Here is a 22521-nt window from a genome sequence, read left to right on the forward strand (position 1 = left end):
TTTGCAAATGTTGCTGGACTGAATGGTTAGTGAAACAAATCATTTTTCATGGGGCTATGGCACTCAATTCACAATTCTTTCAGAAGCATATGGGAAAGTCTCTCTGGGTCACTGTGTGTCACTTCAGTTGTAATTACATGGTTTGGCCACTATGTCAAATTGGCTCAAAAGCCTGGCCCGTTTCCTGGGGGCTTGGTATAACATAGTATGAACATAACACAGCCTAACTCAGAGGTAAGCTAACTGGAGATTTTTTGGCCCATTCCAGTGAATCCTTGTGACCTTAATAATATGAAAATGAATAATGCATTGGTTTAATTCAATAGTTCATATTCTCCAATTGCAAAAGTGTGTAGCCAGTGTGTACTCTTCAGTCTCCCTGGGCTAGCTATGGATGCCAAATATAAAAAAAAGACTCAGAGGCAACTTGATAAATTAATAGTTGTGGCGCCAGACAGATTTTTTTCTTTTTTAGCCAAATATGACTCTTTCAAGGGTAAAGTTTACAGATCCACGACCTAGCTTGTTACCTAGCTTCTGTTTTTCTACTGGAAACAGCATGATGAGTCATCCAAAATATTCAATGTTATGAAGGGATGGACCATTTAATTTAATGGCTGATAAAAGTAGAAAAGAAAATATCATGGATATGATGTGGTCCAGCAAGTAGTTCACCAAGTCAGCGTGTCTCCAGTTAGCCAACCTCTTAATACCCAGTCTCTCCAAAATTGAGCTTTCTGAAAAACAGAAAAATGTGAAAAATGGCTGCAGTATCATTTTAATTTATTTTTAAGTGTCCAGTGCCCAGGTCAACCAGGATAATACACAGAACTGTTTTTTCTGTTTGCTTTGTGATATCCAGCTATAATAAACTTGACTTGTTCCCAACTAAAACTGCTCACAGAAACAGATGCTATTGACACTTAATCCTAAGTAACTGGGCCATTGTTTCTGAAAAGAGATAATACTGTTGAGTTTTAGGTAGGTATGTATCAAATCTGTTTGGCAACACAAGTGAATTTTCATACGTCCATACTGTATTACTGGTGGCTGTGAATGTCTCTAATGGAATTAGATCGAGGACAAGTAAAACCAAAACTATTTGCGTGACTAAGTACCGCTCACGGCAGGGAGAGATTTTTTTCTCTTTTTTGTGATTTGGGTGAACTGACACCTCAACGCTTTGATGCTGATTCAGTTTCAGTCATAATGAGTCTATGCTCTGGAGTATTACAGCTGCAAACTGTATACGTGGGAAATGAGTTGTAGCGGTGTCAGGTGACGAATCAGATGACTGAGATATGTTTACCGAGAGCACGTCCAAGTAAAACTAGGTTACCAGGACTGACATTTTTATCACACTGTATCTTAAAAACATTGTTATTAAACATTATTAAAACATTTGCACTGTTCTTACAAGGGCAATGAAGGTTTTTTTCCCTCTTCCCTTATCTACTATCTATGTTACAAAAATAAACTTTTGAGTGAAAATATGCAAAAGATAAGAGTTCTGTTGGACCTGCAACATCATGCTCGGTATATTTGAGCTCTTTCTATAAAGCATCTTAAAAGTTGAGCAAACATAAATAATTTGCACTTAATTCAAAGCAGAGGAGTGATCATAGAGGTCTCCTTAGAGCTGCTCCTCCTCTCTCTTTCTCCCCACAAACAGGAGAAGATGTGTTGGATTACAGCCTGGCAGGCTGGGTTTGGCGCGGGGCCTCAGATCTGCTAACATGTCACAGTGTTTGCAGCCATACTTTTATCTGACACTTCCCATTTCACGACGCACTGTTACTCTGAAACGAGGATATTACTGTCATACAGGAATTTTATGAAAGAATTTCTCTGGAGAGGTTAGGGAAAGGCTTTAAAACAATGTCTCTAATGGAATTTGTTATACCCTGTGCAAAGTTCGAGTGGTTCTTTGAAGAACACAACTGAAATTAAATGCTAAAATTGCTGTGAATGATCGCTGTAATGTGCAGAAAATCATCTGAGGATGCCACTTTTTTTAAAGCCACTTTTCATCTTTTGACTGACACAGCCACGCTCAGCCTGCTTGTTTTCTTTCATCTCCATACATGAAGGCGTCGACGCCGTCAGCTGAGGGTGCAGCGCGTGCTGTTACACACCTGGCAGTCATTAGCCTCCTGAACTGCAGGCTGATTGGCCCATTGCAGAGGTTAATCACCCTGACCAATGCATTGCTTCCTACTGCTAGGCCACAGAGGTGTCAGGCTGGCTGAGACCTGCCTGACTGCTCTCTTGCCACTGGGTGTCATATAGCTCCATTGAGACACAAACTGATGCAAACAGCATGTACGGATGTATAGAGGTTAACTATTGTGCATATAGATTGATAATAAGCTTAGGTTTGAATGTGTTGGTAAAGTTTTCTGCAGTAAAGGTCCTGACTAAGGCTAAAAAAGCTTCCATATGCAGCGAATAGCGATCTTCTGAATGTCTCAAGTCCATTAAAAAGACAATATAAGACCAGAGAAAGCGCATATATTGCAACGTTAATATGGAAACCTGGAAGTTGCATTTAGTTCTAATGATAGTTGTTTTTGTGACACTTTCATTTGAAGACCTCTGGAAATTTTGTCCAGTTAAGCATGAAAAATATGTGGACATCTGGCACAGTCTCAGCTCAAGCTGCACACTGGCTTTTCTCAAACTGCAGGCAAATCAGATTTGTTCCTCAAATAAAATCTTTAAGACAGGCCGTCTGTGCTGTTATTTGTAATCAGATTGGATTTATGTGTCCAGACATCACCAACCTATCTGCATGGGTTGCTGTGTGCATGCTTGCAACTCGGCTTCCAAACACAGAAGAAGAAGAACAACAACAACACAGGAGAATGAGAAATGGAGATCAATCATTTTGCAATCCACACAATCCTGCTCACAACGGAGGGTGCTGGTGTAGGGTAACGGGTTTGTTTTGTACAAAAACGATACTGGTGCCCAAACACTGCCTCCACTAATTTGTTTGTTTGTTTTTAAAAGGAACACAAAAGATGGACAATTACGTCAATCAACAGCTTTTTCATTGAGGCAAATCTGAACAAAAAAAAGTCCCATGTGTCGTCAGATACTTCCTCTCTTTACATGCAATTTTTTAAACATTTGTTTAACATCCTGCCCACTGTTGGAATTATTTTGAAAGAAATGCAGACATACTTAATTGTGATTTAGTCAGGTAGGCCATATGGTTACGTTCCAAGTGACGCAAAAGACACTCTGAAGTCCAATTTGATCAGCCAAAGCATTCAGACTGATATGCACTTGTTGGAATCCAATTGGAATCACCTCAAACCACCTCTAAATGTGGCTTGGATCCAATTTGCAAAAAATTTCACTTTGTGTTATTTTTGCTGACTGTCTAAAATCATACTGGATGCAGTCGGCCAAATACAGATTTGCGCTGGCAGTCGGAACAAGGACTTACTGGCTTTTTCCTCCAGCTTCCAACTGTATTGCAGGACCTCATCAGAAAGTGGAGATTGTTCAGCTGTCATAGAGGTGGATCTATTGATATGTGAATTTAGCATCGTTATTATCCATTTCCATTGCAACTGAGCAAACTCCATCCACTGATGAAGGCATTAAGTGTGGTTGAAACGTCTAGAAGGCTTTTCTTATTTGTCTTTTCTTTCCACTTCATTTCTTAATTTTCTGCTGTTTAACTTAAAAGGTGATAGAGAGCTGCACAAACTGTACATGGTATGAAATAAAAAAAAAAAAGCCATATTACAACTTCTGAGTACAGATGAACTCCTGCTGCTGATTCTTTTTTTCTGTTCGACACACGTGTTGCTGTCTACGCTTTGATGCTTCATCTCAGTATCACTGGAAAGTGTGAAACCTGAGGCTTCCAGGGATGGGGTTCAAGTAGTCATAACTTGAGATATCCAAGATTATCTCAGTGTGAGTCTTGGAAAGTAGAGGGGGGTCACCATGTTTTGGAACTCAAATCTCTGCCAATTCCTTTCCTAAATCCTCACACGAAAAACATCTAAATGAGATATATCTGATTCCACAGGGACATCGGGTCATTACCATATGGAGAAATCACTGGATTTGCGAACTTGGCGGCGAAACGTTTCGTTCAAAAGTAAACATATAAGTCTTTTGTTCCAGCAGGGAGGCTTTGAAAGTACAATTTTTCCCGGTAAACCTCAACTTGTGTCTGTGCATATATTTAACTGCCGTGAATGTATTCCTCAGACATTTCTGAAAATGATGGTGCTCTCACTACATCTTTACATCTGTGCATTAGTGTTTAATGTGCATTAAACATACCAAGACATTAACTGACCTACATACTTCTGAAGTAGTTGCAGGAAACTCTAACTTCTTAGAAAAAAAGTGAACTATACAGATCAGATCAGGCTTTGGGTTGAGCTATATAATTGAGCAAAGGATTTTTGGATTAACAATATCTTACAAAAATCATACATGTTATGCATTTCATTAAAATGGATAGAAAATATGGTAAAAATAACACATTTGTTTAAGATTTCAATCCAATTGAGTGTAAACTGAGTTGGACTTGGCGTTACAAAAAGGTTTAGACAAATATATTCTATGTGTTTCACTAAAATCTCTAAAAAATGAATCGGCTTGTCCTTTTCTTTATGCCTGATTAGTAACGGTTTACCATTGCCTGGGTGCGGACCTTTAAATATGGCTTTTAATATATGAGTCGACTGATTTGTCTGGCATCATAACATGCTAATGAGCACCACGGGAGAATAACACTGTTGTCAAGTTGCTGTCAAACATTGTCAAGCTGTGCGCCATATATGTTGGTCTCTAGTGATTGGTTAGGGAAAATAAAAAAAAAAACAACCATGAAAATAGGAGGCAGTGAAAATCTGAATATGGAAACAGAGTGTAATTAGATGACAAGTCTGATATTAGGCAAAGTCTGCCAGGTTCTTGCATGAAGACTCCCAGTATTCACATTTTGAAAAACTCAACTATTAAAACACAATTGTATCTTATCTTATCTTATCTTATCTTATCTTATTTATTATGCACTTTTATTCTACAGCTCTTAAATTGGCCTCTAGTCCAGTTAGATTAGATGAGATTAGACTAGATTGACTTTATTGTCCACCTCTGTGGAAATTTGGTTTTGGTTTCTCCCAAGATAAATAAATACGTACATGAACATGACGCAACAACTCAACACACGATTAAAAGCACACACTACAGACAAAATACAATAGTACAACGGACTGACAGCAGCAAAGAGTTTATATAATTAATACCAGAAAGCAAAAAATACTGAGTGCCTCTGTTGCAGTTGTTCTTTGTTCAATGCCCGTGGGACCCTGAATCAACAGCAGCAGTGTGAAATATCTGCAGTTATTGATTTAACGTTCCTATGTACAACACTGTCAAAGATAATACAAAGCTGTTTTCATGACTTGTCAATCATCTTCCCTGCAATATAAACAATTTTGGAGAGCTTGTTTTTGTTCTTTGCACTCAGGTTTGCCGTCCCGAGCTGTTACGTTAAGTGATAAGATGCTTTCAACCAAGTACGTGTTGGGTAACACCAAAGCTCCACAGCTTCCTGTTTAAATACAATCAGCTGATTGGCCCTCAGACCCCTAAAGGTGAGGGTCCAGTCAATGATTGTACGCAGGTACTTAAAATGTTCAGCATCTTCAACAACACACTTGCAGGAAGTAAACAACTGGAAGGCTTGTCAACATCCGGTTTCATCCATGTTCACATGTTCTTTGAGTACTTTGGTAATTTTCAACTTTCTGTGTTTTTATAACAATGATCAATGGCTTTTTCACCAAACACATCTTTATGCAGACAATACTGTTTTATACTTATAATGCTGTTCAATTAGCCACAGAGAAATTACACTTAATGCACTGCAGGAAGCTCAGTTGCCTTCAGTCTTACTGTACCATTTTTGGGTTTGTTATTGGAAACAACATACACTCCTGCGTTGAACAAGTAAAAGGTTTAGTTGGTATTTCCTGGCTGAGAGACATAATAATCCTTGGTATTTATTTATCTGCAAAGCCTACAAAGTCAAAAAAAAAAATGCATCATGGAAAAAGTTACGAAGCCACCTATAAACCAAAACACTCCTCTGTAATTTTAAGACCTGTCTCGAGAATCACTGTTTATCTACATGAAACTCTAGGCTGGCATTGTGTATCATTTATTTCAGCTTGTGGCTCTGTTTTTTCAAGTTACGCAACTTAGTTTTGAGTAATGTGGAATTCTCTGCATTCCGTGCCATCCTTGCCCCTCTGATTCAAAACCATTTCACATTTTCATTCTCTATATTTTCTCTAATATACATATTTTTTTGCTATTGTCATAAAGGTTGACTTTTATTTTACCTCCTCTGTTCATATTGTTATGTAGCACAAAGCCCATTTTTGCGGCAAAGAAACTCTGATAAATGAGCGCGATTAACTGGATGTGTTGATCTGATGGCTATCGTTACAACAATATTTGCAGGTCACCAAATTATATTTGATTTTATTATTTTTCTTTCTGCAACCCATGTTGATTCCAAATTATGATGATAGGGGACTGTTTTCTGTTGTTTATAAAGACAGTAACCCCTGCAATTATGGTGACCCCACTCACAAAGAAGAAAAAAAATCCAAAAGACCTCATTTCACAATATTATGAGCTTGTGGTTCACTGGGAACTTTGTTGCTCTGGTCAACCCAAATTTACCCCTATAAGATTTGTTCATTCAGAATTAAAATAACATTAGATGTCAGCTTACACTGTGCAGATGTAGCCAGTGATTTGATTTATTCTTTTATTGGGCTGCAGTTGCATTCATGCAGTCATCTTGATTTGAATCACTCTACTTCTAAGAGCATTTTAAAGTTTTGTAAGACCAGATCTTACAAAATCGCTTTCTCGACTCCAATCTGCACTGAAGTCCAAGTCTTGGACTTTTGGGTTCTGGCAAGCTTTATTAAGTTTTAGACATTTTCATTACTAATAAAATTGCACTTTTATTTTCTTCACTTATTTGTTTAGCCTGTATAATGTCACATGTACAAATGTAATGTATTGCTTTGTTTTAACAACAGTTCAAAACCCAAAGATTTCCAGTTTACGAGAAGCAAAAAACAACATTCAGATTTGAGAAGCTGGCACTACTTCAATAAATTTGTTAAACAGTTAATCCATTACCAAAAGTTGTAGATGACTAATTTTCTGGCCCACTAGTAATAATAGCTTCATACCAAAATTTTCTGTTTTTAGTTTTATAGATCAAAGTTTTGGTAAAAGCTTAGAGTTTTAAGCCCTTGAATTTCACAGTGTTAGACTGCATGGAATCAGCTCTGTTCACAAGCTGTAATCAGATATTTTCTTATCAGTTATGATTTATGGAAACAAACTCTCTAAGGGCAGGATTGCCTTTTTGAAAGAGGCCTTCAAAACAAGCAAAAACTCCAGTAGTTGTGGTAATGGAATTGAATGAGGGAAATCATGATTTTTCCCATTCCCCATTACACTGGGTGGGTACATGAGTTTCCTGGGACAATAAGGATGCTATATTTGACGTTTACCCTAGAAGTCGCTGTAGAACTCACAAAACTCTGATCAAACTGTCAAACTAGGCAGTGCTGATCAAATACGGGTCATGCTCTTGTTACTACATTGCCTATTTCTTGCTTAAAATGTTTTTAGAATCACATTTTAGTTGAAAAACGATAATGTTTCTAACCAGGTGGCTGCTATTTTGGCTCTCATGTCTGAAAGGGAACCTCAGAACCACAAAATGACCAAACCTGTGATCTTTCCCTCATGCGAACCTAACGCTAGTGTGTGTTTTCTGTCTCTAAACCTAGATCAGATCTTAACCACAGCCCTGTACAGCCCCCGTTTCCAATGGAGACCCCTGAAACTTAGGTCAGAAATGCCTCAATATTCAGTTACTGCATCACCTGTTTCACCTCTAAAACGATTTCAGAAACTTTTAGTGAGTGTTTAGCAGTATGCCTGCATAAGCAACAACAGAGAGTCTTTTTTTTTAACTCAGTCCACAATCTTTTCCTAAACCTAACCGTGTAGTTTGTCTCGACCTACCCAAGACCTTTATTTTGAAAGTGTAACTGTACATTGCGTACTAATGAAGGTGATGGTTGATAATACTGCAGATGGAGTGTCACGAAATCATGGAAAATTATTCCATTCCTTCAATAGATTAAATTTCGTGACTAGTTCATGAACTGTTGTATCACACTGGACAAAGCCAACAAGAAATAGAAGACTGAATAAAGATTTCAGAGTTTTAGAGTGTTGACATGTATATAACATGTATTCTTTTTACAGGATTTCATTCCTAGAGGATTAAAACCCCATATTTCACAAAGGAATAATTGCACACCTCCCTCCCTCTTTGCAAGTTGAGTAATTTCCGTTTCACATATGTATGTATGAAACCAAGAAGCTGGCAGCAAGACAAACATTTCCTGGCTAGTAATTCTTAGCGTTGTTTATGATAAATGGTGAGTTGTGTGCATTGTTGGATATGTACTATCCAATTATTCTACCTGTTTTACAAGTGGTGCTTTTCTGTTCATGGTCTTGTGTATGTGCTTTTGTTTTCACAGTGTGTGTGTGTGTGTGTGTGTGAGACACAGAGACACGGGAAGATTGACCGTACTATATGAGGCCTTTGTAAATGTTTGTCTGACTCACACTGACGCAGACTGTATTCCAGTAAACCGCCACGGATGACATCAAATAACCCAAAACCAACTAAAAGACAGGTCGTATCACTTACAGCTATCTTTTATGTTTCAGAGCAATAAATGCAATTTGGGAAATTTGTCTCAGATTGTTTGACATGTAACAACAAAGAGGTGCCAAAGCAGAAAGAACATAAAATGTGGCAGCGTTGATTTCTTTTTTGGCCAAGCCATCGGGTTTATTTTGGCCTATGTTTCAGAGGAGTGTGATTATCATGCCGCAACTATTTTTCAAGAACAGATCTATTTATAGAGAGTGTGTTGATTGGACTCCTCCACAGTACGAGCCTGCATCCAAAACAGCCTAGAATGGTTGGGGATGTCCTCTGTCTGCCTCAGCAGGACAAAAACAATTATTATCACCTTAATTTAAAAGAACAAAAGGTCAAGTTTGGGACATTAAAAAATATGTTTGAAACAGGAAAGGATGATACGTGTGTGAAACAGTTGCAGGAGGAGTTGGAATTACTGGAAGCTAAATTTGCTCCACATTTTAATAAACTCTCTTAACTTTCTCTTGGATTTAGTAAAGTTCATATTGAATTTTGATGCCCTTCTTTTTTTTTAGTTGAATCAGATTTGGCCATACAATATGAATATTCAACAATTCATTCTTTTTCTTCTGTTCTGTGTGCTACATTAAACTCTTATATCAGCCTATATGCGTTTTAACTTTCTTCGTCATTTGTACATCATCAGTGCACCGCAGGTCACCGGTTCACGCTATGAATTAAAGTTAAAGTTAAAATTTATTTGGACCGAATGATAGTTGGTGATTGTTTGAACAGCGAAAAAAAGTTTTTTGTTGAGCTTTATTTTGTTTCTCTTTAGTTTGAACAAAGCTGACAGTAATGTTAAAGTTTTTGCAAAGGGAATCTTGTGAGTTTGGCGAGAGAAATAAAACAGCTGTTTCTGGTTAAACAAGCGTATTTTACAGTAAGGTCTCTCCCTGCAGTGATCCCTTCCATAATGCTTTCAGACAGATAATAAAAATCTGAGTCCGTCGATGGCAAAAACAAGCACCGGCAAACAAGCAAGCGTCACCTGTATTGCTCGCCTCGCCGTGTGCTCTGTTAAAGTGGCTGACGGCGCGTCACCTGCACTCCATTTCTACCATTGTTCTCTGCCTCCATCAAATTTACTCTTGTGGTTTGGTGGGATTTAGACTTGGTTTGTAAAATTTACAGCCTGTCATGCTGTTGCGTTACTCTGTGTACAATGACGCAGCTAAAAAGAGCTTCAGTTTCTCCCATCAGTTTGCCACCAGCGCATGTTGTCACATTTGTGATTCCCCTTGTTTCTAATGCCTCGTTGTAATTTTTTCCCTGTGCGTTCATATAATCTTCTATCTGTTTTATTCTGTTACTGTAATGTGCACTGACAGACAAAAAGGCAACTGCTTGACAAGAAGAATCTCCGACTAATGGTTCAAATCTTCGCTTTCCAGGGTGCAGCTCTATACTCATCCTTACAAATACACAGGCCTGCAGCTTCACTATTCGGTGTGCCAGGTTGACAAGCCTGAAGTCAGCGTCTGTTCACACAAACCAGAGCCAGAGTTTCTCTCAGTCCTCCCATCGCGGTCGCACAAAACCTCAACTGCAACTGTGTAATTCAAAACAAAAAAACAACTTGATCTCCCCTGCTTTTCATTCTTTCCTTTCCTCCCTTTTTGATTTCTTCTGCTTGATTGAAAAGTATTTATGCAGTCCTCAGAGAAAACCACTGAGGCCATTGCAGGTACGAGCTCCTCGAGGCGGAAACCTTGTGAAGTGAAACCCTTGTCATCGCGAGACAATTCTGAAGATTAGATATGGCAACAAGCCCAACGGCCCCCCGCTGTAGGGAAACACTTGAAACTTGTAATCTTTTCTGGAGCTTGGGTGCAAGGAATGGAAGGGTTGAGGTAAAGGCTTTTAAGCCACAGAATCTCGTTCCTCATTTCGTCATTCAAAGCTGAACCCAAGACATTTTGCAACCAAAGGGACCTCTTATCAGAGGGAACCAGCCATCCAGGGAAAACTGCAGAATTGGAGATGTCAGACCTTCTCCTCTGAAGCCAGCAATTGCTTGGAACCCGGTGGAATTTGCAGTAGTTTCCACATCTGAAAGGGCCAAGCATCTGCCATAGTTTGAGGCCTGTTATCATTAACCCCCTCAAAAGAAAACAGAAACCTTCGCCCCCGCAACACGCAAGGACAAAGCGTCAATCAAAGTAAAGACTGCAATGAGGAGACGATGACAAGCGATACATTTGGTTTGGAAGGAATTTGCAATGAGAAAAACTTTACCGCAGACTTACATAACAGGATCGACGTGATTGAAGCGTCTGGAAAGCTCACAGTTACTGGCCATGCCTATAATCTTGACACTTATGAACATTTTACTTTCGATGCAAGTATTATTTCCTTATATAATTTCCTTCCTCCATCCTTTGTTCCAATAGTGACATATGCCTAAGACATAGTTTCACAAATATGCAGTGATCGAAGAGAGAAAAAGAGGCTAAAAGCTTGTCTACACTGGAGGGATGTTTTTCAGTCATCCGTTTCATGTCAGATAGAACAAATTCACTTCTGTTTTAATCAATACAGCTGTCTACACAGACGGCGTATTGACTCGGCCTTTCACTTGCACTGTACGCATGTAACTGCAACCTAAATCATCTTTTTATTCTTCAGGTCTATTTTCCTTTGTTTTCTGCAGAACAACAGTGATTTGGACCCGGTACTGTGCCTGAACGGATCTTGTGTAGACACTAGAAGTTTCTGCTGCTTTCATTACACAGGCTGTGTGGACATTGTCTATGTGTCTACAGCTACGTTAGCAGCTTTGCGAGGCTTTAATAGGCACAGCAGCGCTTTGAGCGAAACACTAATAACATCATGCTAACGTGGTCACGATTACAGTGTTAGCATGCTGATGTTTAGCAATAGGCCTCATATGTAATATGAGTGTATAGTATACTCGCATGCTAACATTTGCTCATCAGCAGAGGTGGGACCAAGTTATTGTTTTGCAACTCACAAGCAAGTCTCAAGTCATTGCATTTGAGTCCTAAGTCAAGTCCCAGGTCAAGACAAGCAAATCCTGAGTCAAGTCCCAAGTCAAGACTGACAAGTCCAGAGTCCTTAAGTTTTATTTTCGCTGCTAGCTCACTAACTATGTTATATTAGCCTCAACTTACAACTTACTCTTTGTGCAACTAATTTGTAGTTTTTAGCATCTCCATCTTGAATTTTAGTCCTGTTGTTGACCACCTTGTAGTTTTTCTAAGCAAACAAAATTGTCTTTGGTATCATTTTTTTTTTACAACTGTAACTCAGTAATAGTACATAACATTATTGTTCTGTTATGCAAGCTGATTCAAGGGAAGGTATCAAGTGTTTTCAAGTCAAAAGGCTAAAGTGCAAGTGGAGTATTGGTGTTAAAGTTCAAGATGAGTTGCAAGTCCTTTTTGATTTTGTCAAGTTGAGTCTAAAGTCATCAAATTTGTGAGTCTGACTTGAATCAAAATCATGTAACTCGATTTCATACCTCGACTATGTTGCACTAAAAACAAACTACCGATGAGGCTAGCTGAAATGTCATTTTACAGGTATTAAGTTATAAAACAAATTGATATTTTGACCAACAGTAGTGCTAGATTAAAGGTAAAGAGATCACCAAAGTTATTATGATTCATCCTGACAAATGTTTGTACCAAATGTCATGGCAAATCCATCAAATTGCAGTTAAAATATTTCAAAGTAGTGGACAGACTGATCACTGATCACAATGAACAGAGCCATACTCATAGTGTGGCTAAAAATATTTTTTCAGTTATTTGCAGATTAATTAATGTGTTCATATTTCAGCCTGACATCCGCATCACTTTAACATGTGGTGCAAATATGTGACTGCAGTTCAGACCGCTACTGAATTCTGCAAAAACAGATCCAGCCCCGAGGATATTAACCAGCCATTATGAAAGCTGTCTGTGTGTTCCTTGGCCTGAAAAAACAATTATCCCCCTCTTTGTCTACTGGTAGCAATACGAGCAGCATTACCTGTAGTTTTGTTTCTCACTGCCGATTTGAAAGCGGTCATAAAGTGAGAAGGCCTGGTGTCCGTCCCAGTCTGTCAGCTCTACACGGAGGGCGTACTGCCGCTGGCTGGTCAACTGGTAAACATATTCGTTCCCCCACCAGTGCTCTGCAGAAAGGCTCCCAAAACCCTGAAATGAAGGAGGAGAAACAAAATAACTGGTGGGAAAACAGCACCGAAAGTCCTCTTTATAAATCATAGACAAAGGATTATTCATTACTATCTCCTCTCTTTTCCTAGAATGATAAAATCTCAACGCTAGAGGATTCTGGAATGGGTGGAAAGGAATTTTCTAATTTATTTATTGATTTATTTTTTGACGATCAGAAATTAGATCAGAACAAACGGTTCTTAATAACAAATAATATGGCTGTTTATCCACTTGCAGAAGCAGTAATTTTTTTTTCATCAATAGCATCCCGGTGTTCCTTTTCATTTCTTCTGAAAAGAAACACAAATTACTCATGTTGTCCAAACACAGATGAAAAAAAAAGTTGGGACGCTTTGTAAAATGTAAATAAAAACAGAATGAAATGATTTGAAAATTCTTTTTGACTTTTATTCAGTTCAAAGGCAAGATATTTAATGTTTGAACTGAGTCCACTTTTCTAATTGTTTTTGGAAAAACATGGACTTCTGGGCTTAAGAGGAGAAAGACCATGTAAATTATCACCAGCTCAAAGTTCAGAGGCCAGCATCTGTGATGGTATGGGATTGTGTTAGTGCCCATGGCATCATGGGTAAATGTCACATCTGTGAAGGCCCAGTTAATGCAGAAAGGTAAGGTACAGGTTTTGGAGCAACATATGCTGCCATCCATGTCTTATGGTTGTAAATCCAGACCAGAAAAGGCATCCATCTGTTCGAGCAGCGACAGATTTATTAGTGAGTTCCTGTTAGGTCACCGCACAGCAGCACATTTTAAGACTAGGCTGTCGGCCACAGCAATACACACTATAAAAACCTCACAAAGAAACTCCTAGGGGACTTTAGTAGAATCAACTAAGCTTTTCTCATTAATGTAAATATACAGTTTAAAAGTTTTATTTTAGTTTAAAAAAAAGTTTGCAGTATCTATTTTCAGAGTACTTCAGAACTTACAAATGTGAGTGCTTATAACTTTAAGTCTTTTGACTTGAAATGATGAGATGAATGAATGTACTGGACAGAGTTCAGTCAACTAGTTATACTGTTCACGCAGCTTTTGGAGCAACATACGCTGAAAACCAGACACCGTCTTTTTGAGAGACGTCCTCGCTTATTTCAGCAAGGCAATGCTGAGGCATATTCATGTGTTACAACAACATGGCTTTGGAATAAAACTGTTCAGGTATTAGAGCGACTTGCCAGCAGTCCAGATCTGTCTCCTATTTAAAATATGTGGCGCATTATGAAGCACAAAAAAAAAAAAAAAAAAAAAAAAATCAGAGACCCTGGACTGCTGAGCAACTGAAGTCATATATCAAGGAAGAATGGGAAAGAATTTCACTTTCAAAACTTCAACAATTAGTGTCCTTCCTTCCAAACATTAAACTTTTTTGAGACATCTTGCAGGTGTCAAATTCAGAATGAGTGTGTATTTACACAGAACAATAAGGCTAATCAGTTTGACCATTAAATATCTTGTCCCCCCACTTTATTCGATTGAATACTGGTAAAAGTAAGTATTTGCAAATCATTGCATTCTGTTTTTATCAACCTTTTACACAGTGCCCCAACTTTTTTGGAATCATGTTTGTATATTAAGTTATTTTATGCAGGTTTCTGAAGCATGCTTTTGGCTCGATCCTGCACGTGGATAGACTTAACCTATCTATAAAAGTGCCTAAATTGGGACCAGCTGAAAAAGACACCTTTTTCCATTTCCACTCAAGTCACACATGTTAAACTCATTATTACTTAAAGACTTCTTTCCCAAAATATATACAGCATGCACGGACACTCCTTCAAACAACTGCAAAAGTTTGTATTTGATCAGAGTGGCTCCCGGTCACAGGCAAAGTGCTTCTGACAGCAGCCAAGAGCAGCGGATTGCAGAGGGGAATATCACAAAGCGGGATGACATTACAGCTCTGACAGGATAGTCTGGACCGCTCCATTAAAGATTGGGAAAGAGGGGGGTGGAACGGGCTCAGGAGGCAAAGTCAGGGCAAAGTCTGTGTTTGTGCTGAGCGTATGTGGTGATGAGAAATGGGAAGGAGGGAAAGTAAATATGGGGCATTCCTCGGGTCTTAGGCATGTCCTGCCGAGTGGGTGGAAGAGAAAGTGACTGGGGCCCATTATCGCTTGCTCTCCGTTTCTCTCTCTCCCTCTCCACATTTGATCTCACTCCTGATGAGACGTTCCCTTCTGACTGGCTTTAAGCTCGATCCAATGCCTCCTACTGTGACCGCGGTTTATCTCAAGAGCGCTGGCCGGAGAAGACGTTTGGCATGAAGCTCTGTTGACAGTTTTACTCCGCAGAGTTCCGGTGCTTCTCGATCTTTCACACGCAAACCTGATCGACATCACTCAGCTCAGAGAGGATGAGGAGATGGTTAGTCATATTGTTGGACTGAGGGCTCGGTTTGTATTTCAGTTACACTTGCTAGAATCATTTGTCTGAGAGGAAAGTAACTTTAAACACTGAGGATTATAAATCTCAGTCCTGTTGCACAAGATAAGCTAGAATTACAACCGTACTCCGGTTCGGTGGTTCCCAAACTTTTTTGTCTTGTCCTCACAGCCGGACGAGCTGATGAGTATCCTTCAGCATGAACTCACTAGCTGTAATGCCTTTATGAATGAACTGTAAACAGGATGCTATATAGTAATATTAATTCTGAAACAATTATGGTTTCACACAATTGAATCGTCAATAAGTTGGTCAAGCCTGCATTCTACTTTTTGGGGTAGAAACTGGGTGTTTCAACCTTTATCCCTTATATTTTGCAAACAATTCAACCGTTTCATTACTTTTAGTAAACAATGTCAACTGTTTCCATAACTCTTAGCTAACAATTACAACTTTCCATTACTTTTAGCTAAATATTTCAAACTTTTTATTCATAACTTTTAGCTACTGTAACTCTTTTTCAACTGTTATCCATTACTTTTAGCTAACTAATTCAACTTTATAGGCTACGTTTCACTAAATTTCAACTGTTTGTCCATAACTTTTAGTAACTGTTTGGCCATTATAATTAGTTATTATTTTGAGCTAACATTTAGCTATTTACTGATGACTTTTAGCAAACAATTTTACTGATATTACATTTAGCTAATTATTATATCTAATTATTCATACTTTTAGCTAACAATTTCAAATGTCTATTCATGCTTTTAGCTGACTGTTTCAGAGCAAGCATCATTTAAACATGCTGATAAGATGAAAGAGCAAGTTGTGAATATAATTTGCAAGGTCTCCTGTTATGTGTGGTCTCCTGCTAATGTAATCACAGATATTAGATGGTCTTAAGATTACATTTTAATGTCCGCACTATATCCCTCTTGCCTAAATTCTCTCTGTGGTCTCACAAAGAAACGGCATCTCAGTTTTGACTGAAGGATTTACAAATCCTCCAAGTACATTAAATCTGTGAGCACAAGTCTCCGCAGACCAAGAATGAGAAAATGAATAACACAATAAAACACCATTTATCGGCTCCAGCCTTTTCAAGGAGAAGGACAGTAATGCTAAGCTGTTAGATCAGCGCTGTAAATGTCAGCCAAGGTCCACGAGTGTGCCCTCGTGTACTGTAATGCACTCAATGCTCTCTGTAACACCTGTTCAAAGCTGGATTTTTTCCATGTCTGTCTAAATGCTGCTCACTTTGCACGCCTCATATTATCTTTGTTTTCTTTCTCTCCTTTGTCCTTTTCCACTCTCTCTCTTTTATTATCAATCTGTTTTTTTGTAACATTCAAACCTGTAGTGTCCAGCTTTAGTTAAGTGCTTTTATTATGGCTTCTTGACGTGACAGCTGTATGTCCATCAGTCCGTCCTACTCATGTAAACCCAACAATGCCTTGATGAAATTTCTTCAAATTTGGCCCAAATGTCCGCCTGAACTCAAGAATAAACTGATTAGATTTTAGTGATCACAGATCAAAGTCACTGTGACCTAATGCCCATTGCATTCTTAGGAACGCAATATCTCAAGGACACCTTGGCGAAAATTCTTCAAACTTGGCACAAATGTCCACGTGGACTCATTGTGACATCACAAAACATATTTTTGGTCTTAATTCAAGAATTTATACGCTAATTATAACAAAACGTCCCAGGTCAAAGGTCAGCATCACTGTGACATCATGCAAAAACACAGACACGCTCTATCAGTCCTCTGTCAAGACAATATGTTTCTCAGTGGAAATTATTCATTGGAATCATACATGTCAAATTAGTACCAATTTTGTAAAAAGTCTTCACCATATAGTTGAGTCTGGACGGACCTGGATTTAAAGTGCAACTTGACTGGCTGGTGGAGGCAATTCTTATTTTATCTAACATGTGTGTCCTCTGGTTTATAAGTGTTTGAAATTCTCTCCCATTGACTTGTAAATTGTATATCAAGAGCAGAAGGAAAGTAATTAAACTGGAAACATACTACAGTGAACAGAATACAGTCCGTTTGACAATAAACTGACAGCTAGTGGAAGGTATACACAGGTGACTTACAGAGCAAACACAAGCAGTACAACTGCCAGCAACAATAAATCCAATTTACCGTCTAAACACAGCTCAGGTTGAAAATGTTAACACTCACAATGCAAATATGCATAGATTTCTCCTTGACGACAAACAGATGAAACAGCTGGCACAGTTCTATAGAGACTAAACAAATGTGTTGTTTTTACATTTAGGTAATAATTTCCTGTTGGAAAGGAGGAACAATAACAGTATGTCACTGAAGCCTCTGCTGAGGAGCGAAGCGGGTCTCAGACACCCGAGACAATATTGCTAATACAATAACGGTGGAGGAGCTTTGTTTTGAGGGGGGATGAAATCTGGCTGAAGAATTCCAAATGGTCTTGGATCACTGGACCCTGCCTCTTAGCGCTCGGCATGTTCGAATCGAGGCCAAAAAGCTCACTCGATTTGTCATAATCCCCCTGCGGAAGTGTGTTTTTGAAACAGGATGTTTTGCTCATCACACAGTTTTGTAATTTATGTTTAATGGATATGGATGAGTGTATTCTCTGCCTTTCTGTCTGTGTGGTGACTCACTGCCTTCTCTTTAAAGGACCACCGTTATCATCTCACTTTTAAGGGATATGGATGAGTGTCTGCACGCTGGGTAAGTGTCTGTGTGCGTGCATTTGTCTTGTCTCACCGTCTTGTACTCCTTCCACGTTCTCTGGAAGTCCACACTGCCGTCCTCTCTGCGCTGGATGACCGTCCATCCACCGCCGGCTGTTTCCATGTTGCAATACACCTACGCAGTTACAAAGAAAGTGCAAATGAGTGTGGGAAAACACATGCATGAAAGTATTAGAACACTAATAGCACCCAAAGGTCTTTATAAATTTTTTAAGAATTCAGAAGATGCAATTCGATTTGTAAGCTAATGATTCCACTGTTCAGTGCGACTCTCAGTGGCATTAAAAAACAATGAAGGCTCATTTGGACAATAATTTGCTTTCAGACACTCCTTTTCCCAGCTATCATCATGAATCATCTTTGGGAATGTGACTTATCTGTGTCCTCCTCAAACTTAATCAGCGTCTCCTTATCCCTCACCAACTCCCCGGAGATGTTCCTCATCAGACGGAGCAGATTCTGTGGGATCAAAGTGGAGGTCCTGGGTGTAATGTGGCCCTTAACCTTGGACCTCGGTGTGTGTAAGCTGATAATGCGAGGCTGGTGCTCTATCTGCAGTGTTGCTCTTTGTTTTGAGGAGGAGACCCCGGGGTGGAGCGGAGAAGGTCTCTCACCTCAGCCGGCCCACACAGCTGAACACACATGAACGCAGCCTGGGTATAATTAAGGAAGTACCCCTGACAGAATCATTTTCCCAAAGACTAGCTCATCATTCATGGTATGTATGCACAAAAAACGCACAGACGCAAACACATACAAACACTACTGACCTCTTAAGCTAAAATTCAAATCCGTTTTTGCTAAAATAGTTGGTATAATATACATATATACTGTATATCCTTGGTGTTTGTACTTGTTTGGTCAAAATTGTTCTTTAATTTCTCTGTATTTTCCAGTGGTTGTCAATTTTGGGTTCCAGTGGAATAATTGTTATAATTGGTATTTTGTTTGGTGCAATGAACACGGTTAGAAATAAGAATAAAAGTAACTTTCCCAAGAAGAAGAGTTCTCTGGATGAAAAGGGTTCTTAATGCAAGCCACAGTCTTACCAAGAACCCTTGACAAACCCTTTCTTCAGAAGCATATAGTTCTGGGCAGAACCTCAGCCCTTCAGGAAGAACCCTTTTGGAACCCTTATTTCTGAGAGTGTTTGATTGTGCAGGCTCTAAAAATAGTCATAACACCACCAGCTGAAGGTTGGTGTTGTTTGCATTGTTGAATACTATTTCTGATATGAGCACCATCCACAGTCCATGTTACTCCATGTTATTACTGCCTTCACATGGGGTCGTGTTTATCGGGTTCATATGGGAAGAGCCCGTTTGAACGCCCCCCACCCCGTCTTGTGGTATTCACAACCTCATAAGTGGGATTCTTCTAAAACCTCTGATCTCACGAGTCGCGTGTGCACGCCTTATCGTGTCGTAAACGCGCGTTCGAGAGTTCCTTTTGCAGCAGAACGTGATTTGAATCACGGGGTAAACCACAAGGTGCTACAGTAACCTGATACTTAGAGATTTTACAGTCATTTGTTGTCACTAACTACGTCCTATGACTCATGAATGAAAGACAGCTAACACTTGCTAGACCCCATTCTTTGTATAATATGGGACAAACACAACGCTGATCAAGTGTATGGGGGCTGCACGTGACTCAGCAGGTGCTGAAAATAGCATAAATGAAAAGTAGGCTAACATCCAGTGTGAGTCATTGCTAACGCAAGTTAGCTAATTAGCATCCACTCGGAAAGTGAAACCCAGTTAGCTAGCTCAGTTAGCTAGCTAGATCGCTGGCTTCCACTTTTCAAGTGAACGGGACAGTTGGTCCTCCACAGGGACGCCCTGATCATATTTTTTTGTGACCTGATTGCTGATTTATCTTTTTTTCAGAGGGAAATGATCACCATAGACTTCACATCAAGTTGATAAAGTTGTCAGCAAACAAATCTGGAAAAGGCAAAGTTTGTTTACATTGCAGTCAGAAGGTGACCGAACGTTATCGCTAGTTTAGTTATAGCTCTGCTTTAACATAAAGTTTTAATGAGAATCAGCGCTGCAATCTGAAATGCAATCATATATCAGCCACAGTTTTATACCGATGACAGAGAGCTGAGAGTGAGAACAGATTTATTTATTTTCCCTGAATTAAAGGGAGGATGCACTGCAGGCTTACTTGAGTGTGAAATGAATCATCGGTCTCTCTTTCGAGTAGCCAGTAGGTCATGTTTTCTCCTCCAGCATATCAATAAACATCAGAGCACTGATAGCTCTCTTCCTATTCTCCAGGACAACCATTATCAAACAAAGTAGCCAGCCAGTGGCAAGAAAAAGCGATATAATGCGTCCAAACAAGATAAAACAAAAATATGAAAATAAAGCTACGACACTTCCCACTTGATATAAGCTGGTCAGAAAACTATTATTAATTTAAAAACAATAACTCTGTTGCATGAGACTCATTTTGCAAATGAAGTGCTTGTTTAGGTGAGTTAGTATGCTTCATTGATCAGTTTTCAGATCAGAGATTACAAAGCTTTATTCTTGATCTCAGAATTGCATTTTTTTTTTTACTTAATATTGATATTGATTGACGGCCTGGGCATCCCTAGTCTTCCAGAATGTTGAATGTTGTAAAATGACACATATTTAAGGTTTATAACCACAGCTATGTATGCTTGTTGAAAAAGTAGAAAAGCATGTGCTAAGCTATACAGAAATATAATTTTTGTTCTAGTCGATAGCACACCATGCAAGGTGACAGTTTGTCTCCAAGAAACTCTCAGAACTCCACCCAGAGTTGAAGCTTAGATGCTGTTTTAAAAGTATGTTCAATAGCTGCTGCATCCTCTATTTTTGGCAAAGTGTATAAATGTTTCACTGATATTATGATTTATTAATTCTCACACAAAAAGTAGAACTCAAATTTCTGTGATTAGCCCAGCAGCACCGAGCGTGAGTCTGAGAGACAGTAATCAACACACAAACCTTCTGCCAACCTTTTAACATTTTAAATCATCAATCAAGAGAGTCTAAGCATACTGTAGAGGTTAAGAACACACATGCACACACACGTACACACACGCTTAGTCAATTGTCACCATCCTGATCAGCTCAGTGTCCAGTTTCACACCTCACCCACTTCCAAACTCCAGCACTCACAAAGCTGCAAAGTGTATTTTCAGCTCTCAGTAGTCCTGCAGCAGCTCGTACCCATCATTCACACTCATCAGTTCTGTGGAGGCTCGGGGTCTCTTTAACTCACTTGGACAGAGTCGAGTCTCACTTCAACTCAAAGAAAATAAGTGAAGATTGACCTAGAAGTGATGAAAAGGCAGATATTTTCACATTACAGCGGACTGCTGGCTGCAAGATATTATGGCTTCGCACCTTTTTGGTCTCCTGAGGGCTGATCTGGATGGTGTAGACTCCGTTCTTATGGACGCCAGCCTGGTAGAGGTCGGCACAGTCGCGGAACTTCTTCTCTTCATCCATGACCTTTGTACTATTAGGAATGACTGCGGGCATGAAAGAAATAACGGAAACTGTGTTACTCTTTTAGAATAAAGTTCTTCAAAGACAAATTAAGCATATGTAAACCTACTTGCAGTCCTTGAGCAACTTAGCATTGCAAATTGTTTTAGTCATCTTCACAGCTGAGAATCTATATTTGTTATGTAGCAGTTACACCTCTGACATTTTGAAAAATACATTTATTCTTGCCAAGAGTAAGATGAGAAGATTAATACCACTCTTACATGTATCCTTGAAGGTAGGAGCTGAGGCCAGAAGGCAACTTGCTTAGCTTAGCATAGCATAAGGACTACAGTAGGGTGAAACAGCTAATTGGCTCTCTTTCCAAAGTCCCAAACTACACCTACCAGCACCTGTAAAGATGACTAATTAAAAGTTTTTATTTTGTTTAAAAAATTTAAAATGACAAGTTGTGGTTGGGTACAGTGACTTCCTGGAATCTTCCAAAGAAACTAAAAGAGAAGAATTAAGAATTAAGGGTCATTACATCACTATAAAACATTCAATGCTGCAGAGTTTGGTGCCAGTCCTAATAAAACTTATGAAAGACGGAATGTCGATCGCGCTATTTGGAGACCAACTGCAAATAAACAAATATGCATATTTTGAAAAATCAGTCAGTATGTTATTCTCTGAAGTGTGTACTTTCATTTCCTTATCAAAGGTCATACAGTGTAGATGTGTCGTGTTTGACATGAGAGAGGTATCAGTCTTCTCATTGAACTGTTTAATCAGACTGTTGAACTATTTCAAGAGGTGTGCATAAGACCAAAATGATCTGAGTGAATTTGTGGGCAAACTAATTTACCAACCTTGCTTCCCCTTGTTGACTGTTACA

At 39.1% G+C, this 22521-nt stretch overlaps 1 protein-coding gene across 2 annotated transcripts in view; it reads right to left on the reverse strand.

Annotated features, from left to right (window-relative positions):
• Positions 1–22521, reverse strand: part of angpt1 (angiopoietin 1) — a 93268-nt gene that overhangs the window by 11905 nt on the left and 58842 nt on the right. For both annotated transcript variants that reach the window (XM_084738647.1, XM_084738646.1), the window contains exons 5-7: positions 21540–21667; positions 18167–18268; positions 12815–12981 (exon numbers count right to left, since the gene is read on the reverse strand). In XM_084738647.1, the coding sequence (XP_084594773.1) occupies positions 12815–12981; positions 18167–18268; positions 21540–21667 (397 nt within the window). The remainder of the gene's footprint in view (positions 1–12814; positions 12982–18166; positions 18269–21539; positions 21668–22521) is intronic.

Source organism: Lutjanus erythropterus, chromosome 16 (genome assembly GCF_056507025.1).
Source record: "Lutjanus erythropterus isolate fLutEry1 chromosome 16, fLutEry1.hap2, whole genome shotgun sequence".
Lineage (NCBI taxonomy): Eukaryota > Metazoa > Chordata > Actinopteri > Lutjaniformes > Lutjanidae > Lutjanus > Lutjanus erythropterus.